Genomic DNA, 19382 nt, shown 5'->3' on the forward strand with positions numbered 1-19382 from the left:
TAGTAAAATATTTAGGGACACAGTATGTCTGACAAAGAGTTTCGTACACCAGACTACTCCTGCACCTAAAAGGTTTGGCTTTTCCATACCTGCATCAGGTACTAGAAAGCCCCAGAGTACGTGCTTAACCTCCATTCCAAAGTAGGCAGCAAAGTTGTACTAGAGGAAAACGGGGCAAAGCTAAGTGGTTTGCATCCAAGAAGTGGTCTAGACTGATTCATTAACCATATGTGGAGGCATGCTTTTTTATTTTGTTTCTTTTTAGATGCAAACGGATTTGATGGGAGGGTACCACAGTTAGGCTCCATCAAGTCAGGGGAGAGAACACCAACCGGAATAATAAACTGACAGTACTTGATAATGTATCAAAATAAGTGCTTAAAAGCTTCTGCATAATTTTTTTTTAAGCTTCTGTATAACTAAACTTTGTCAAACTGTACTAATGTGTTCAGAATGCTTTTACAACTGACAAAAATTAAAGAACCTCCAGCATACAAAGTCCAAACACCAAGCAGCTAATGTGCCAAACCAGTGCGTTAAAATTAGCTCCACACACTATCAATGCTAAATGTTTTCTTGTCAGAGTAAAATCTCCACAATACATTCAAATAACTTAAGTTTGTTTACAAGATCTTTACTTTACTGCAGAGTCATACACATAGTAAATAATGAATAATGCAGGAAGAATCAAACCTCTGCAACATCTTCCTGTCAAAAGATGAAAATAAATCACAGTAACGCAGTAAAGACAGGCCTCTAGTGTCTAACAGCACAAATACACACTGCATTTGAGAGAAATACTGAAAGTTTCATTAGAGACCGTAAAAACAAGCATTCGTCAGAGAAAGAAGCCAAACATTGCTATAAGCAGAAATTGTCACAAGAATGAAGGTTTACTGCCAAGTTTGCAGGGGATTGCAAGCTGGAGATTATCGACTCCTTTGCAGTACCAGCATTCAAGAAGGCCTATCTCTGACTAGCAAATAGTGCCAAAGCCATGGTCTTAAACTCAATGCTAAGAAGTGCATAACTATACCCTTTGGGAAGTTAACCATCTCAGCTAATTACCATGTTAATGATGCACTCCAAAAGAGCTGATCCAGTGGTCAGGGATCTGGGTGCACGTATACAGCAGCCTTACCTTTGACCATCACGTTGTCACAGTAGTTATGTTGGGCAAATTTAAGCAAGAGCATGCATCTAGGTCCAAACTGGTCATTATCCCACTGTACTCCGTCCTTATCAGGCCACTCATACAGTACAATGCTCCCTCTGGTATGCACCTGACTAGACATATGCAGCAACTAGAGTAACCTCAGAGGTTAACATAACAAACCTGCCTTATGCAGAGCACCTTAAAGCCCTTTCCCTCTACTTAGTCTCCTATAGATTGCTGAGGGGTGGTCTAGACCTGGCTTACAAGTCATCCCACAAACCCCACAGTTATGAATCTCCTGCATATTCATAAGTCAAAAAGTAACAGGAAATAAAGTCCTAGGAACCTGAATTTTGTCTGTGACTTTAACAGAACATGCTGGAGAGAGATGCGCGTCTCAGAGACTGCCACCCCATAGAACAGGCTTTCTCATCCATGTGAAGCTTAGTTCGTCTATTACCCAGTTTAAGCACAACATACATCAGTGGATGGGGAGTATAAAACTTCCACCAGACCTGGCATCCGTCTCTCTTATGGAGAGAGGTAGTTTATAAATGCCTGGCCCCCAATGTTCTATTTGGACATAGGACATTCATATTCTTTCGGGAAACCTGGGCTAGGCTTTAAAAAGCCCCCCCCAGGTAGTTAGCCTAGTATCAATCATCAAATCTATGAATTACTACAAACACTGACAAAACATTAAATATACACATTTAAATAAACAAACATAGAAAGATAACAATTAATCCTAATAAAAACAAAGGAAGGAGGTCCCCGAATGGGGCTGACTTAGCAGTAAGCTGGAAAAATCAGCACTGGATCCTATGAAGAGAGTCAGAGGACTTTCTTCTTTGGATGGCTGAAAAAGACTGAATTTTCACTTCCCGCGATAGATGTAGGATTCCCTCTCAGGATATGCAAGGCTAATCAGCTGTCCCAGGAATTGAGAGGGAGGAGGGTCTGAACTTTTGAAAGCTGGCCAGTACTGGGTTACCTTGGCAGATAACTCAAAATGCCATTGAGGCAGTGGGAATGATGAACATACATGGATGCAGTGCTTCTTTTGAGTGACGGTGTTAGGTTTTGGGAACATGCTCTCAAGTGCAGTTATGTAAAATCTTACAATTAAACAATAGATGTCCTTCTCTTCATCGTTGCAGTATACCTTACATAAGGGATCTACTGCCAAGGTCAGCCCAACATCCAGCTAGTATACCAAATCCTTTAGTCTTTACTGGTGTCATACTTTACACATATGCTCGCCGCACAAAGCACACAGCATAAAGGTGGAGTACAGAAGTGCATACTTCAGAAGTGAAAGCCCAGGAAGAACAGATTGCCTCAAGGGACCAGGAGGAACATGCTCATCCAGAAGGAAAAAGAAAATAATCCCTACCCTATTCTTCTTGCCTGCTTGGCCAAAGCAGGGAAAGTAGGAGAGAGGAACCAAATGCTGCAAAAGTGAAGAAAAGAACATCTACTGTCATGGTAGGATTTTAAATAATTGTACTATGTCCAGCCACAGCACTGTTGCAGTATTCCTTACGCAAGGGAAAGTAAAAAAGTTCAAGAGGAAACCTGGCAGGAGGAAAGCACTGAAGAGCCTTCTATAAACCCATGCAGGGCAGTAATGGCAAAACCAGCTCTTGCTCTGGAAATAACATCCAACTTGTAGCTAGTCTTTTGAAAAAGTCAACAAAAGCATCAGCTCTGGCAGAATAAGCCTTTGCAGAAGATGAAAACCATTTACCATGAAAAGAGCAAAAAGAAATGGCCTTAGAGATGGTTTACTCAGAGAGACTGACAAACCCAAAGACCTGGGATGAAAGGAAATAAGGCTGCTTTGATTTGCGAAAAGCCTTAGCCTTATCCAAATATCTGAGCTGTTTATGAAAATCGAAGGTGTGAAGAACATTTTCATTGGCAGGCTGCACAGAAGGAAAAAACGAAGGCAAAGTAATAGAGAAATTGAGACAGCTCACTGACCACCCTGGGCATAAAAGAAGGATTAGTATGAAGAGACACCCTGTCCCTGTGAACTAAAAAGGAGGAACAGCCATGAGAGCCTGAAGCTCATACACTCTCTTAGCTGAAGTAAAGACTAAAAGAACAGTCTTTCAAGTACAACGCTTTAAGGAAGTTGAAGCTCAAAAGGAGCCAGAGTCAATCTTTTAAGAACAAAACTGAGGTCCCACGAAGGTGGAGCCTTAATATCATCAGGCAAAGGTTGAAGCTGAAGCCAAGAATACCTTCTCATCACAGACCCAAAAGCAGCATCCCTAGAGGAAGCATCCGCTGCATCATAGCTACACTTGCTGGAATGACGAGCTGCCTGGGAAGAAGTCCCTAACAGATAAAGAGCAGAACAGGTCTGGGACAAGTGAGCCAACAAGTACCTGGACATAAGGGTCTGATAATTAACAGCCCTAAAAGCTAAGGTAGCAGAGGTAAAAACCTTCTTGCCTAGCCTTTCCATGGTTCTGATATCTCCATCAAAGGGCAGCAACTAAGGAGAAGGTAGCAACTGAGATGGCTTGTCAGAAGCTACAGACACTACCAAGTGGTCAACAGAAGGACACTTGTACAAGAATTTTCAGTCCTCAGACACTCTATAGAATCTATCAGGCTTCTTGGGGGCAGGAGGCTGAGAGAGTCTGGAGCCTTGAAGCTTTAGAAGATGCATCCAACAAGGCAGCCAAAACAGAAACGACAGCAGAAGGTCTTGGCGAATATATCTGCAGCAACTCATAATACCTTTTTTTGTATCTCAGACTCCTGAGCATAGTCCCATTTAAAGAGCTCCATCATCCTAAAGATAGTGTCCCAAAAGAAATATTTCTGAAGGGAGCATCAGGACTGGTAGATTCCTCTTCTTCCAATCCATAAACCAAAGAAGATTGAATCTGAGAAGAGTAAGCAAGGGATTACTCATCTGAATGTGCCTCCTCCTCAGAGGAATCCAGTTCTATAGGTCTTTTAAGAGGGATAGAGGAACAATGGGGGTGGAACAGAAACTCCCAGAGGAGGTTTTAAAGCCATCAAAGCACTAAACAAGCCCTGAGTGAAGGACTGTCATTCACTCTGTGGATCCTTATGGGCAAGAGAAATATGTTTACTCTTTTGCTTTTTCTTCAATGGGACATCCGCCTTAAAAAAATGGAAAAGGCTCCAGACCAGGATGGCATTCAATAACGGTAGTAGGGACTTCTCTAAGATTTGAGGACCCCCCCCCCAGGCCCCCCAGAGATGATCAGTCGTGATTCCCTCTGAATGTCCAAAGTGGATGGCTGCAAAGCCTCCTCGGATGTGCTTAAATGTCAGAGCCCTGCTGGCCTCCAACCTGGTTGCGGCAGAGGAGTTCAGTGATAAAAAGCTGGGCGAACCTCCAGGCGTTCACTCACCTCTGGAGATATGTCTGGGGGAGGTTAAACAGCAGAAGATTCCAGCTTAGATTTCTTGGCCTTCTTCACAGACTGCTGTCCCTCCGAGTGGAAAGTTCCATCCATCGTATCCTTAGCTAGAAACTTAAGATACTGGTTTTCAAAATACAGTGTCAAAAAAGAAAGTGTACTACGAAGGGTCTTCGAAACAAAGGCCTAACAAATTGAGCAGGACATATGGTCGCGCAAAGCGCCCAGGCATAACAGACAATGTTCATGGCAATCGTTATGGAGATTCTGTCTCCCATACTGGAATTTACCCTTCTTGGATAACATGAAACCCCACAAGCAACAATATAATAAAAGATAAGTAAAACAAAACCCCAAGTGGTGCACTTATCTGCAATGGTTTGGTGAAACAGCAATGGAATAGGCACTCAGAGTGACGATCAAGAGAAAGTGTTCGGTCTGGCGGCAAAGAAGTTCCGAGGATGGTACGTCCGGACATCACCTTTATGCCCTGCATTATATGAGGAGCACACGTGTGACATACAGCGTACCTTAAAGCAACCTAATGGCTTTGGTATACTGGTCAGATGTTGAGCCTCCCTTGGCAGGGGATCTCAAATGCAATGCATACTGCAATAGTGAAATGGAAGGACATCCATAGCTACCCTGCACTGAAAAGGGATCCTGCTTTCAAGAGAGGCACCAGACAAAAAAATCTCTTCCAAATGAACAAATATTGCTGGGAGTAGGCTTCTTGGCTTCCTGCAGCACCCGAAGCACGCCCTCAGAAAAGAGGTGCCCAAGAGACATCAAAACCCTATCACCCACAGTGCCAGCTGAAGAGTGGACAGGTGTGGATGGAAAAGACATCCCTTGCCTTGTGTGAGGTGGTCCACCCTGTGAGGTAACTTGTGATGATCGCCACTGGACAAGGGAGAAAGATGGGGGAAATCAATACTGTCTGGACAAAAAGGAAGTCACGAGCAACATTTTGGAGGAGTTCTGTCCGATCTTGTGCAAAACCCTCGGGAGGAGAGGAGAGGGAAGGCATACAAAAAAATCCCCTTTTAAAGAAAAGACAGGGCATCCACTTTCCAAGACAGAGAACTAGAGATTCTGGAACAGAATAAAGTAATTTGTCTATTCAAAGGGGAGGCAAAAATCTACTTGAGGAACAACTCACTGATGGATAATGTCCAGAAACGCATCTCTGCGAAGAATCCATTTGTGAGCCCGTCTGCTGGACCTGCTCAGTGTGCGCCACTATACTGCACTCTGAGGGAATGTACACAGCCTGAACAGTCACTTGATACTTTACTTCTAGATCCCAGACCTGAAGAGCCAGCCTGCAAAGGTAGGACCTTGTACCCACCTTGCATGTTGACATACCACATCGCTGTGGTATTGTCTGTGAACTCTTTGAGGTGCCTGGGATGAAGGAGGGTATGAAAAGCTGAAAGAGCAGGTAGAGCCCTCATTTCTTTGATGCTGATGTGGTCTGACCTCTGATAAGGAGGCCAGAGACCCTGAACCTTGAAAGAGTAGAAGGAAGTTTCCCACCTCCTGTCTGAGGCATCCGAAAAGAGCTCTGGAGTCAGAACTGGAGGCTGGAAAGAAGCCACAGGTTAACAGAAAGCTGATGAATCTACCACTGAAGCTCAAGCTTGACACAGAAAAGGAAGAGATCTAGGAAGGCCAAGGGTTGATAGTGTTGAAGCCACACAGACTTCAGGTTCCACTGAAACTTTCTCATATGGAATTTGGCCAGAGGCAGCATAGGAATGGTGGAGGCCATGAATCAGAGAACCCTGAGAAAGTCCCTGGTGCCGACTGAAGCCAGACAAAGAAGAAACTAGAAAAATGCAATCAGAGATAGGGCCTTGGGGGAAAGGCAGGTCTGCCAACATGGGAATGGTCTGGATCCTGCAAGCAAGAAAAACAATCCTGAGAAGGAGAGTAAAGATTGATTTTTGAAAGTTAATGCTGAACCCCAGAATCTGCAGCATGGAAATAGTAAAATGGAGGTCCTAAAGCAGAACCTCTGTGGACACGGCCTGAATGGGCAGATCAGCCAAATAAAGAAAGATCTAAACCCCTCTCGCCTTGCAATGACAGAAGTGAGGCATTTTGTGAATATCCTTGGGGCAGCAGAGAAGTCACAGGACAAAGCAAGGAAAGTACAGTTGTGTACCTACCATAAATGTAGATGTTTGAGTGTATTCACTGTTGCAGTCATTACTCTTGGGTTATCCTGCTGGCAGGCTACCCTCAAGTCGGCCAGAATTCCAAAGTCTAGGTCCGGCATCGGATGCTGTCGCCTCTTCACTGACGTCAGTGCGCCAGAGGTATAAAAGATGCAGCTGACGCCATTTTCTTCAGTTTTTCTTGCCCCAGATGTCAGGTGCCCCCAAATTGGTAGGCTGAAAAATAAGTATGCATGCACAAAAATAAACATTTCCTTCATCTACAAGCAAATACACCACATAGGTTGTATAGGATAGAGAAGTATAGCTAAGTCCCAGCAAAGAAAAAAGGGGGATGGTGGGTGGGTAACCTGGACTGCAACAGTGAATACACTCGAACATCTACATTTATGGTAGTTACACAAATGTACTATGTTCATCGTGTTTCACTGTTGCAGTCATTACTCTTGGGTTGAATCCCAAAGCTGAGGATGGGTGGCTGGGCTAAATAGGATTAGGAGAGGCTATGAGGCCCTGCAGAACTGCAGTGGCAAAGCCAGCTCTGGACTTAGAGTAGAGTAAAGAGGCAAGTGGAAGTGCTTTGTGAAAGTGTGCACTGAACTCCAAGTTGCAGCCTCTAAGATATCTTTGGTTGGTACTCCTCTGAGAAAGGCTGCTGAAGTGGCTGCTGCTCTGGTGGAATGAGGCCTAATGCCCTTAGGCACTGCTTTGCCATGTTGAAAATAGCAGAAACGGATGCAATGGCCTATCCATTTAGAAATAGTCAGTTTTGAGATAACCTTTCCTTGTGATCCTGCAGCACATGACACTAAAAGTTGCTCAGTCTTTCTGAAAGCTTTAGTTCTGTCCAAGTAGAAACGTAGCTGCCTGTGTATGTCCAAAGAATGCAGAATTTTCTCAACCTTGTGGATTTGGATCAAAGGTAGGCAAGTGAATGGTTTGGTTGAGGGCCACACTGGATACCACCTTAGGCATGAATGTAGGGTTTGTCCTCAGAGAAACCCTGTCTGGATGAAAAATGATAAAAGGTTCCACAGCCATGAGTGCTTGTAACTCCGAGACTCGCTTTGCAGAGGTTATTGCTAGGTGTAGAGCTGTTTTCCAGGATAAGAATTTTATATCACCTGTTGAGGCTGGCTCAAAAGGAGGCAGTGTGAGTTTTTCCAAGACATAACTGAGGTCCCATGCAGGTATTTGTGCTCTCCTTGGAGGTCTTATGTTTTTGGCCCCTCTGAGGTACTGTCTTATTAAAGGATGAGAAAAGATAGGTGGTTCCGTATTGTAATGGGCTGAAATGGCAGAGGCATGAATCTTAATTGATGAAAAGGATAGGCCTTTGTCCAGCATCTCAGTTAAGTATTGTAAAATCTGAGGAATATTTGGTACAAACATGTCAATTCCTTGTGCCTGGTTCCAAGCACAGAATCTCTTCCATTTTTCTGCATTAGATTTTCTGGTACTGGGCCTCCTGGCCTCCAAAATAACATCCATCACAGCTTTGGAGAGAGGAGTGTTCTGAATGGCTACATTATCTGCCATGCTGCCAGATTTAAGGTCCTGAGTTGGCTGTGCAGGATCTGATTGTTCTGTTGGGTCAGTAAGTGAGAAATGTGAGGCAATACCCAGGCTGGACATTGGGACAAGTTCTTTAGGATTGGGTACCAGTGCTGGCGTGGCCAGTCTGGGGCAATCAGTATCATTTTTGTTTTTTCTTGTCTGACCTTTAGGAGTACCTTGGGGAGGAGAGGCAGTGGAGGAAAGGCATATACTGTTAGGTTTTTCCAGCTGAAGGATAAGGCGTCCACTTTCCATGCTTGCTTGTGATAAGTCCTTGTGCAGAATCTCTGTAGTTGGCAGTTGTGAGGGGAGGCAAATAGATCTATGTCTGGGCATCCCCATTTCCTTGTTATCATGCTGAAGACTTGTGGATCCAGTTTTCACTCATGGGGATCCATGAGGTTTCTGCTTAGTTCATCTGCCAGAGTATTTATTTTTCCTGGCAGGAATTGTGTTTGCAGGTGAACTTGATAAGTCAATGCTGTGTCCCACAAAGTCATGGCTTGTCTGCAGACGGGGTAGGAATGTCTGCCTCCCTGCTTATGTACCACATGATTGTAGTATTGTCCGTCTTTATCAGTAGTTGTCCTGGATGAAGTAGATCCATGAAAGCTGTCAGGGCATTCTGAACAGCTAGCATCTCTTTCTGATGTATCTGGCTTGTGGGCCATGTGCCCTGAATACATTTTCCTGCCATGTGGGCCCCCTAGGCGTAATCTGATGCATCCGTTGTTAGTGTCTGCCTGGCTGTGGGTAAAATGAATGGCTGTCCCTTGTTGTGGTGACAGGCCTGTGCCCATCTTTGAAACTCCTGTTGCAGGCAGGGAATGAGGGTAATTAATATTTCCAGGCTGTGGCAATGTTGAGTCCAAACACTTTATAGATACCATTGCAGTTTCCTCATATGCAGTCTGGCATATGGAATAAGCAGAATGCAGTATGCCATGAAGCCCAAAGCCTGCAGAATTTTTCTTGCAGATAACTGGGTCTTTGTTGCCAACATTTTGAAGTAAGAAGTCAGTTGCCTTTGTTTGTCTGGTGTGAAATAAGCCATCTGGGCAGTTGTATTTAAGCTTGCACCCAGGAATATTATCTCTTGAGAGGGTACTAGTTTTGACTTCTTTTCGTTTACTGTGTACCCTAGGCAAATTAGTAATCTTTTTACAAACGCCAGATGCTTTAGTAGACTGTCCTTGTTCTCTGCTTGAATAAGGCAGTCATCCAAGTAAGGATATATTTGAATTCCTCTTTGTCTGCAAAATGCAATTACTGGTGCCAGGCATTTGATGAAGACCCTGGGCGCAGTAGATAAGCCCAAGGGCAGTGCAGATAATTGGTAGTGCATTGAGCCAGCTAGGACTCTGAGGTATCTTCTGCAAGATTGTCTGATTGGGACATGTAGGTATGCCTCTTTCAGATCCAAAGTTGCAAGCCAAACCTTCTTCCCCAGCATGGGCAGTAGCTGCTGCACAGTCAACATTTTGAATTTTGGAACGTCCAGAATGTGTTTAGAATAGACAGGTCCAGTATTGGTCTCCAGGCTTTGTCCTTTCTGGGTACCAAGAAAAGTCTCGAGTAAAATCCTTGTCCCTGCTCTTGCTGTGGTACTCGCTGAATGGCCCTCATGTCCATGAGGGATGAAACTTGCTTTTGTGCCTCTGCCCATTGATTGTGTGGCAGGTCTGGCATACCTTTTGCCCTTGGCAGGGTATGAAAGTGGAACCTGTAGCCCTGAGACACTATGTTCAAAACCCATTTGTCCTGGGTGATCATGGCCAATTTTGTGAAAAAAGTGCTAGTTTTCCCCCTAAGGGGGCTGCCAAACGATGAGTGCTTGGTTCTGTCAGAGGAAAGCCACTGGGACTTTTTCCTGTATGGCTGTGATTTCTCTTCTCCGCTTTTGGAGGTAGAAGCACCCCACTGTTTAGGCCTGTATGAGCCTTGGGGCTGGGATCCGCCACTGGGGAGTCTGTATCTGCCTCTTTGTGGCCTGTCTGACACTGGAAAGGACCAATTCTTTGTAGGCCAGTTCCTGCTAAATCTGGGTGGCTGCACCTGTAAGAAATCCTTAACCGTCTGCATAGATTTCGCTTTGTCCACCATTTTCAGCACCTCTTCTGCTTTAACACCAAACAAAGTATCATGCTGTAATGGAGCATCTAATAATTTTGCTTTAACATGATCAGGCAGATTCTGTTCCTTTAACCAAGCATGTCGCCTAATGACAGAACCCATAACAGTGGCCCTGCAAGAGGCCTCCAGAGAATCAAAACCACATTGCAAAGTATGCTTTCCCACTTGTTCAGTTGCAAGCAATAAATCCTGCATTTCCTTGTTTTCTGCACATTCAGAGTTTAACATTTTCTGTTCAAGCAGTGACAATAAGTATTGCTGATATTTAAGCATATGAAATTGACAATTTAAAGCCCTCACAGCCAAGGTAGCAGAAGTGTAAACCCTTTTCCCCCGTCTGTCCAGTGCCCTTGAATCCCTATCAGAGGGGATAGGGTATTTTGCAGTGGAAGCCTTGACCCCTTTGGGACCCTGAGAAATAGTTTCTGGGTCAGCAGCAGGGTTTTTACAAAGAAATTTATGTGAATCTGGAACCCTGTAGTATCGGTCTGGCTTAACAGGAGCAGGGGGTAAAGAGTCAGGGGACAGGCCGGACTCTGAAAATACATCATCTACAATGTCTAAAACAGGAGGGAAAGCAAGAGGCCTGTGCTGAGGTAGTAAAAGAAAATCTCTAAGCCTTTTCTTAGATTCTGAGTAGTCTTGGCTCTCCCAGTGGAAGTGCTCCCTCATGGTATGCAGGGTTTCCCCAAAAGAATAATCCTCAGGAGGGGAGGATGAAGGGATAGATTCTTCAGCATCGTAATCCTCACAGGGAGGGAGAGAGTACTCTTGGTCAGAAGAGAAGTCAGAGGAAATGGAAACCTGATCTGAAGATTCATATTCTGTCTCTTGCCTAGGCCTCTTCTCTGGAGGGGAATGGGAACCCCTGATCAAAGTAATAAGGTCTTCGGCCATTTTGAGCATGTTTCTTAGGCATGGAGGCCTGTCCATGGGCTTGCTGCACTTATTTCTTTGTCTTTAGTGGTGCTTTAGTCTTTGCCTTTGTAGCTGTAGTCGGTTTTATATACAACTGTGAAGGCCTGAAAACACTCTCAGAAGCTGATGCCTGCTCAGTGGCTCCAGACCCATCTGATGGAATATTTTCCAAGTGTCCAATACCTTGAGTTTCCAGAGTCTGAAGCGGCCTGCGGCTCTGAGGTAGCGGGCGTCAGGGGGCTGCGAAAGCGCCTCAATGAGAACCGGTAAAATGGCGACTGGCTTAGAAGAAGCCTCGTCGTCAGTTTTGGACCTCAGATGCCTGTCCTTTTTCTTTTCCTTGCGTTTCTTGTGAACTGCGGTAGTCGAATGGCTATCAGACGACATTGTGTAATTAAATCTTCGGCCAAAGTAATGAAATGCAAAATCGTACTGACGTTTAATAGTGCATTGGTTAAATCTAGCACAAAAACTGCAATCAGCTACGTCGTGGTCAGGGCCTAGGCAAGGAATGGAAGTCCTTATGATGTATTTGCTTCCCACAAGAAATACAATTATTAACTTTTTCTGACACTGGTCTGGAGCAAGAAAAAAGCTTCCCCAACGGGGTACTTGGCTTTAAATGAAGACTTCGGATCTGAAATTCGAACACGATAATCTCAGGAGTCGGCCAACCGGCACTTGCGAACTGCTTCTGCTTCGGGCACTGCGCGGCAAGAAAGACTGAAGAAAATGGCGTTGGCTGCATCTTTTATACCCCTGGCGCACTGATGTCAAGGAAGAAGTGACAGCATCAGACGCCGGACCAAGACTTTGGAATTCAGGCCGACTGCGGGTAGCCTGCCAGCAGGATAACCCAAGAGTAATGACTGCAACAGTGAAACACGATGAACATCATGAAAAGCAAACACCACTTACTGAAATTTCTGCCAAACGGCAAGGCTTAAAATCCACGAGTTTCATCATTTTAACAAAAAAATGCTCATAAATTTAAGAACAACATAAACCACAAGTTTGAAAACATTTTCAGTACTGACAGTGGCACTATGCCGGTAAAAAATACATCTCTGCAACTTACCACTTAATAGCTCAATCCAGCTTTGTACTGTTTCTGGAGGTTGTGTCTCTTTGATGTGCTTGAGAGCCTCATCAAGCATAACATCACCCGTTGGTGCATCTGACTTGCATATTACCTGGTCAAACAACATAAGGAGATCCAAATAAGTAGACAAGACAGTACAAGGCCACAACTTCAGAAAAGTACAGTTGTGTACACTTACCATAAATGTAGATGTTCGAGTGTATTCACTTTTGCAGTCATTACATTTGGGTTATCTGTCTGCAGGTAGCCCTCAGCCAGCCTGAATATCAAAGTCTTGAGTTCTGCATCAGATGCTGTCTCTTCTTCCATGATGTCAGATAGTTAGGGGTATAAAGCATGCAGCCGACGCCATTACATCAGTTTTTTTTTGCCCCAGATGTCAGGTGCCCCCATAATGGGAAGCAAACACATGTAAATATATATATATATATATATATATATATATATATATATATATATATATATATATATATATGGTTACACCTCCAATAAAAAGCAAATACACCAGAAAGCTGAAATACACTAAACAAGAAGAAAGGTATACACAATAGAAGTCAGGGGGCTGGAGGGAGGGTAACCAGGATTGCAACAGTGAATACACTCGAACATCTACATTTATGGTAAGTGTACACCACTGTACTATGTTCTTCATGTTTCACTGTTGCAGTCATTACATTTGGGTAGATTCTCAAAGCTAAGGTAGGGGAGGAGCAAGTTACAGAGCATTAGAACCAGCTATAAAGCCCTGCAAGACTGCAGTGGCAAAACCAGCTTTGGATTTAGAAAAAACAGGCAAGTGGTAATGCTTAGTGAAGGTATGTACAGAGCTCCAGGTAGCAGCTTCTAGGATGTCCCTGGTAGGGACACTTCTGAGAAAGGCTGTAGAGGTAGATGCAGCCCTGGTGGAATGTGATCTTATCCCCTGTAGGGTAGGTTTTCCATGGTGCTTATAGCAGAAATAAATGCAATGGCCTATACACTTAGAAATGGTTTGCTTTGAAATGGCCTTCCCATCTGCCCCTGCAGCAATAGCAACTAGCAGCTGTTCAGTTTTTCTGAGAGGCTTAGTCCTGTCCAAATAAAATATAAGTGGTCTGTGCATGTCCAAAAAGTGCAGAATTCATTCTCCTTTGTTCTGTGGATTAGGAAAAAAGGTTGGCAAATGAATGGACTGATTAAGGGCCACACTGGATACCACTTTGGGCAATAAAGGAAGGATTGGTCCTGAGGGACATCCTGTCAGCATGGAAGATGAAGGGCTCCACTGCCATGAGGGCCTGTAATTCAGTCATTCTTCTTGCTGAAGTGATGGCTAAAAGGAATGCTTCCAAGAAAGGAATTTCAACTCTGCAGTTGCAGCTGGCTCAAAAGGAGGTAGAGTGATATTTTCCAATACAAAGTTAAGGTCTCAGGCTGGAGTAGGTGCTCTCCTGGGTGGTCTTAAATTTTTGGCCCCTCTGAGGAAGTGTTTCAACAGGGGGTGAGAGAAGAGGGGAGGCTCAGTATTATAATGTGCCGAAATGGCTGAGGCATGAATTTTAATTGATGAGAAGGAAAGGCCCTTGTGGAGCATCTCTGTTAAGTACTGAAGAATATGCGGTAAGCTGGGCACTGTAATGCTCATCCCGAGTCTGGCTCCAGGAACAGTATCTTTTCCACACTTTTCAGCATAGGATTTTCTAGTACTAGGCCTCCTGGCCTCCAGAATGACATCTAGCACCTGCTTACTGAGGGATGCTATTGGAGAGCTCAGGGAATTAGCCAGGCTGCAAGGTTCAGGGTTTGAAGCTGGGGAAACAAAATTTGGCCCTCCTGCTGGGACAGCAAGGAAGGGGTCTGAGGCAGGTGCCATGGTACCAGCAGTTACATACTGCGCAAGAGGAAGTACCAGTGCTGGCGTGGCCAGTCTGGTGCAATCAGTATTGTCCTTGGTTTATCCTGTTTGATCTTTAGCAGAACTTTTGAGAGGAGAGGCAGAGGGGGAAAGCCATAAAATGAGAAGCTTTCCCAGGTGAAGGACAGGGCATCCACTTTCCAAACTTACCTGTGGGAAGTCCTTGTGCAGAATTTGTCCAATTGGTAGTTCTGAGGGGAAGCAAAGAGGTCTACCTCTGGGTTCCCCCATTTGTTTCTCAAAATGTTGAATATCTTTGGTTCCAGTTTAGACTCGTGTGGGTCCATGAGACTTCTGCTTAGGTCGTCTGCCAGTGAATTTAGCATGCCTAGCAGGAACTGAGCTTGTAGGTGCACTTGGTAGCTCAAGGCTGTGTTCCACAGAGCCATGGCTAGTCTGCAGAGAGGAAACAAGTGGGTTCCCCCCTGCTTATGTAGCACATAACAGTGGTGTTGTCTGTCTTTACCAATAATTGTCCTGGAAGGATGTGGTCCTTGAAGGCTGTCAGGGAAGTCTGTACAGCTAACATTTCTTTTTGACTGATATGCAGGTGCATCTGACTCAGGTTCCATCTGCCCTGAATGCACTGCCCTGCCAAGTGAGCCCCCCATGCATAGTCTGACACATCTGTTAGGGTTTGGGCGGCAGGGGGTAGAGTGAATGGCAGTCTCTTGTTGTGGTAGCAAGCGTCTGCCCACCAAAGGAACTCTGTCTTTATACAAGGAATGACAGGAATCATTGACTCCAGCTCCTGTAGTTTCCTCATATGCAGTCTTGCATATGGAATTAGTAGAATGCATGAAGCCATGAACCCCAGGGCTTGCAGGATTTTCCTTGCAGATAGCTGGGTCTTTGTGGCCAATAGTTCGAAGTAGGCTGTCAAATAAACTTGTTTCTCTGGCGTGAGGTAAGCTATCTGGGAAGTTGTGTTAAAGCATGCTTCCAGGAATACAATTTGTTGGCAGGTACTAGATGAGATTTCCTTTTGTTTATGGTGTACCCCAGTGAGGTTAGAAGTTTCTTTACAAATGCCAGATGATTTAGTAGCATGTCCTGGCTTTCTGCCTGAATTAGACAATCGTCCAGGTATGGGTATATCTGAATATTTCTTTGCCTGCAAAATGCAATGACTGGAGCTAGGCACTTTGTGAATACCCTGGGAGCAGTAGATAAGCCAAAGGGAAGTGCACAGAGAACTGATAGTGCATGTAGCCTGCTCTGAAGCGTAGGTATTTCCTGCAAGATTCCCTTATTGGAATGTGCAGGTAAGCTTCCTTTAAGTCTAAGGCTGCCAACCAGGCATCTTTGCCTGGCATAGGAAGCAGCTGATGAAGTGTTAGCATTTTGTATTTTGGGATTACCAAAAAGGTGTTTAGAATAGAGAAGTCCAGGATAGAACGCAAGCAGCTGTCTTTTCTGCATACCAGGAAAAGTCTTGAGTAAAACCCTTGTCCCCTTTCTTCTGCTGAGGCAGGCTGAATAGCCCTGATACTTAGAAGAGAGAGAACCTGCTGTTGAGCCTCTGCCCACTGATTTGAGGGTAGGTCTGGCCAACCATTTAGGGTTGGTAAGGTGTGAAAGTGGAATCTGTATCCTTGGGAAACTATATTTAAAACCCATTTGTCCTGGGTAATGAGTTCCCAGTTTTTTGCATGCAGGGCGATCTTTCCCCCTAAGGTAGCAAGCAGTTGAGCAGGGCTTGGAAGGTTTAAGGTTAAGTCATTGTGACAGTTTTCCATAGGGGGGTGTCTTATTACTTCCAGCTTTTGGAAGTGGGAGCCCCGTACTGCTTAGGCCTGCGAGTACCTTGAGACTGTAGCCTAGGTGGTCTGCTGTTCCTGGGTTTGGACTGAGAAGGCCTGGAAGAGATAGGAAAGGACGAATTCTTAGAAGGCCAATGCCTACCGAATCTGGGAGGCTGTACTTGCAGGAAATCTTTAACAGTTTGCATAGATTTAGCTTTTTCCTCCATCTTTTTAAGGACTTACTGTGCTTTGTTGCCAAACAGGCGGTCTTGGTTTAAGGGAGAATCCATTAATTTAGCTTTAACATGATCTGGCAAATTCTGCTCCTTAAGCCAAGCATGCCTTCTAAGAACAGACCCAGTGACAGCAGCCTTGCAAGATGCTTCTAAAGAGTCAAAATCACATTGCAAAGTATGCTTACCAACTTGTTCAGCAGAATGCATTAAATCCTGTAATTCTTTATTTTCAGCACAATCAGGAATCAACATAATTTTCTATTTAAGTAGTGCCATAATATGCTGCTGATACTTTGACATATGAAACTGGCAGTTTAAAGCCCTAATGGCCAAAGTAGCAGAAGTATATACCTTCTTACCCCATCTGTCCAAGGCCCTGGAATCTCTATCAGAGGGGGTAGGGTTTTTGGCAGTAGTAGCCTTAATGCCTTTAGGTCCCCTGGAAATAGTCTCTGGGTCCGCAGTAGGATTCTTGAACAGGAACTTGTGAGAGTCTAGGACTCTGTAATACCTGTCAGGTTTTCTGGGAGCAGGAGGTAAAGGGTCTGGGGCCAGGCTAGATTCCAAGAAAGTATCATCTACAATGTCCAGGACATGAGGGATAGCTAAAGGCCTGTGCTGAGGTAGGAGTAAGAATTCCCTAAGACTCTTTTTGGAGTCAGAGTATTCCTGGCTTTCCCAGCAGAAATGCTCCCTAAGAGTGTGCAAGGTTTCACCAAAAGAAAAATCTTCTGGAGGGGAAGCAGAGGGAATGGAGTCCTCTGCATCAGAATCCTCGTAAGTGGATAAGGGCAAATCCTGGTAATCAGAAAATAACAGAAATTTCAGAATCTTGATCAGGAGAATTAGAAGGAAAATCAGTTCTAGGTCTCTTAGAAGGAGAAGGCTGGCTTCCCCTAATTAAAGTAATAAGGTCTTCAAGCCATTCTTATTGTTTTTTTAGGCATATGGGCCTGACCATGCACTTTGGACGTCTGTTTTCTAGGCCTGGGTCCAGTTTTAGGCCCTGAAGAAGAAGAAGATGTCGTTGGTTTGAAAGGCAATTCAGCAGGCCTGAATACACCCTCAGAATCCGGTGCATGCACAGCAGCTCCGGACCCATCCAAGGTAGAGACATCCGCAGGTTGCATGGTCGAAGAAGCATCTCGCGGCATACCGGACTCCGAATGGGTCTCAATAGAGGCCTGCAAATCTGAAGTAGTGGGTATCAGGGGCTGCGAATGCGCCTGAATACCGGCGAACTGGAGACTAGCTTAACGGAAGCACCGTAAGCAGCTTTGGACCTATGCAGTCTGTCTTTGTCTTTACATTTTTTTTTTTTTTTGGGAATGTCGGTAGTCGGGTGGCTTACTGAAGCCATTTCTGGATAATTAAACAGAGTACCGAAATAGTTTGCTGCAAAAACGGACCGATGATGAATAGTTCGTGGACTGAATAAGGAACAAAAAAAGACAGCGAGGGACGTCGTGGTCTGGGCCTAAGCAAGGAACGCAGTACGTGTAGCTGCTTGTCTCTTTGGATGGAGTGCTCATACCTAAGCTTCTAATTCTACTTTCCCTGGATCCCCACCAAGCCAAGTTCAATCTATTGGCCTGCAGTGCTCTTGAACAGAACCAGGCAACCTTGGATTGAGTGTTAATTTCAAAATATACAAAAAGTATGTTTTATCCTCCAGACAAAATTAATTGCTAGCCCTTGTTTAATTTCTATTTTTAAGTAAAGCACTCCATCACAGACGTTAGTTTGCCCCTCCCCATACTATACTTTCTAACAGTGGTCTCCCTTTACAAGCTGTTTCAACTATTTGAAAGCGCTGCTGTTTTTCTAGTATTACTAAACCCTTTCTCCTATAACTTGTCGTCTTTCTAAATCCCACATACTCCTGGTTACAAGTGTTTATTTTATTTCAAAAGAAAGGTATGCAAAACAATTAAGTCTAAAGTACCTACTGATTTTCTTATTGTTTCAGAACATTAGCTGCCCCCCCCCATTCTGTACTTCTAACTGCAATCTGTCTTTAGATGCTGTACTATTTGTATGCTCTGCTGTTTCTCTACTTCTAAACCTTTTCTCTTGTAAATTCTTGTCTTCCTAATTTCCACATACCTCCTTGGTAAAATTGGCTTATTTTATTTCAATAAGACAGGTATGCAAAACAAGCAAGTTAGAGTAACTACTGCCTTTTCTTATTGTTTATGTAGACTTGCATATCTGTGAAATCAGGGCCAGCCCTTTTCATTATACTATTGCTATCCACCACTTTTCTGGTCTATTCTGATCCTCCCCCTCCCCACAAGAACAATTGCAGCCTAATCAGGGCCAGCCCTTTTCATTATAACCTATAAACCTACTGACAGTCTTCCCTCATCTGTTGCCTGCTATGCTCCCCTCCCTTCCCCCAATTCCCTCCCACCCCCAGTTGTCCTACCTTTATTACAAACAGTAAGCCCTCCCACCCTTCAACCTATAAAATCACCACACCTATACTTCCTCCTACAACTTCTATCCCTCCTACTCAGCTAATATGTACAAGCACACCATACCTATAGTCACTGCATGCACACTCCTTGCATACATCACATCTTACCAAACCTCCACCATTCCTGCACTCAACCACTACCCACTGTACCACCACACACACCACCACTCATATCCCACCTCTACTCTACTACTCTCTCATCAGGTCAACAACCTTCCCAATACACCCTCTATATAGACTACAGACCACAGTACCTAAATTAAAAACAACCCCTCAACCTAACATAACCCTACCACCATACCTATTGCCCACAAAACGCAATCAAAAAACTTCCCTTATAAGCAAACATATGCAGAAATTGATAAAGCTAATAATCTCATCCATATCCAACCTAGCACTCAATGGATATCTCCATCTTAATCCTGGTCCCTCTATCTCCAACCCCTCCCCTCATAATCAGACTACAAACCACATCTCCCAAATCGCAGTCAATAGAAAGCCAACAGACCTCCTTCTGATAAGCCTAAATATTAGAAGTATATGCAACAAGGTGCTTGAATTCCATGCCA

At 44.3% G+C, this 19382-nt stretch overlaps 1 protein-coding gene across 1 annotated transcript in view; it reads right to left on the minus strand.

Annotated features, from left to right (window-relative positions):
- GOLPH3 (golgi phosphoprotein 3) overlaps positions 1-19382 on the minus strand; it is a 620776-nt gene that overhangs the window by 116563 nt on the left and 484831 nt on the right. The window contains exon 3 of the mRNA XM_044073422.1: positions 12436-12550. Within this exon, the coding sequence (XP_043929357.1) occupies positions 12436-12550 (115 nt within the window). The remainder of the gene's footprint in view (positions 1-12435; positions 12551-19382) is intronic.

The sequence above is a fragment of the Protopterus annectens genome, chromosome 1.part1 (genome assembly GCF_019279795.1).
Source record: "Protopterus annectens isolate FY-2018-M chromosome 1.part1, PAN1.0, whole genome shotgun sequence".
Taxonomy (NCBI): Eukaryota; Metazoa; Chordata; order Ceratodontiformes; family Protopteridae; genus Protopterus; species Protopterus annectens.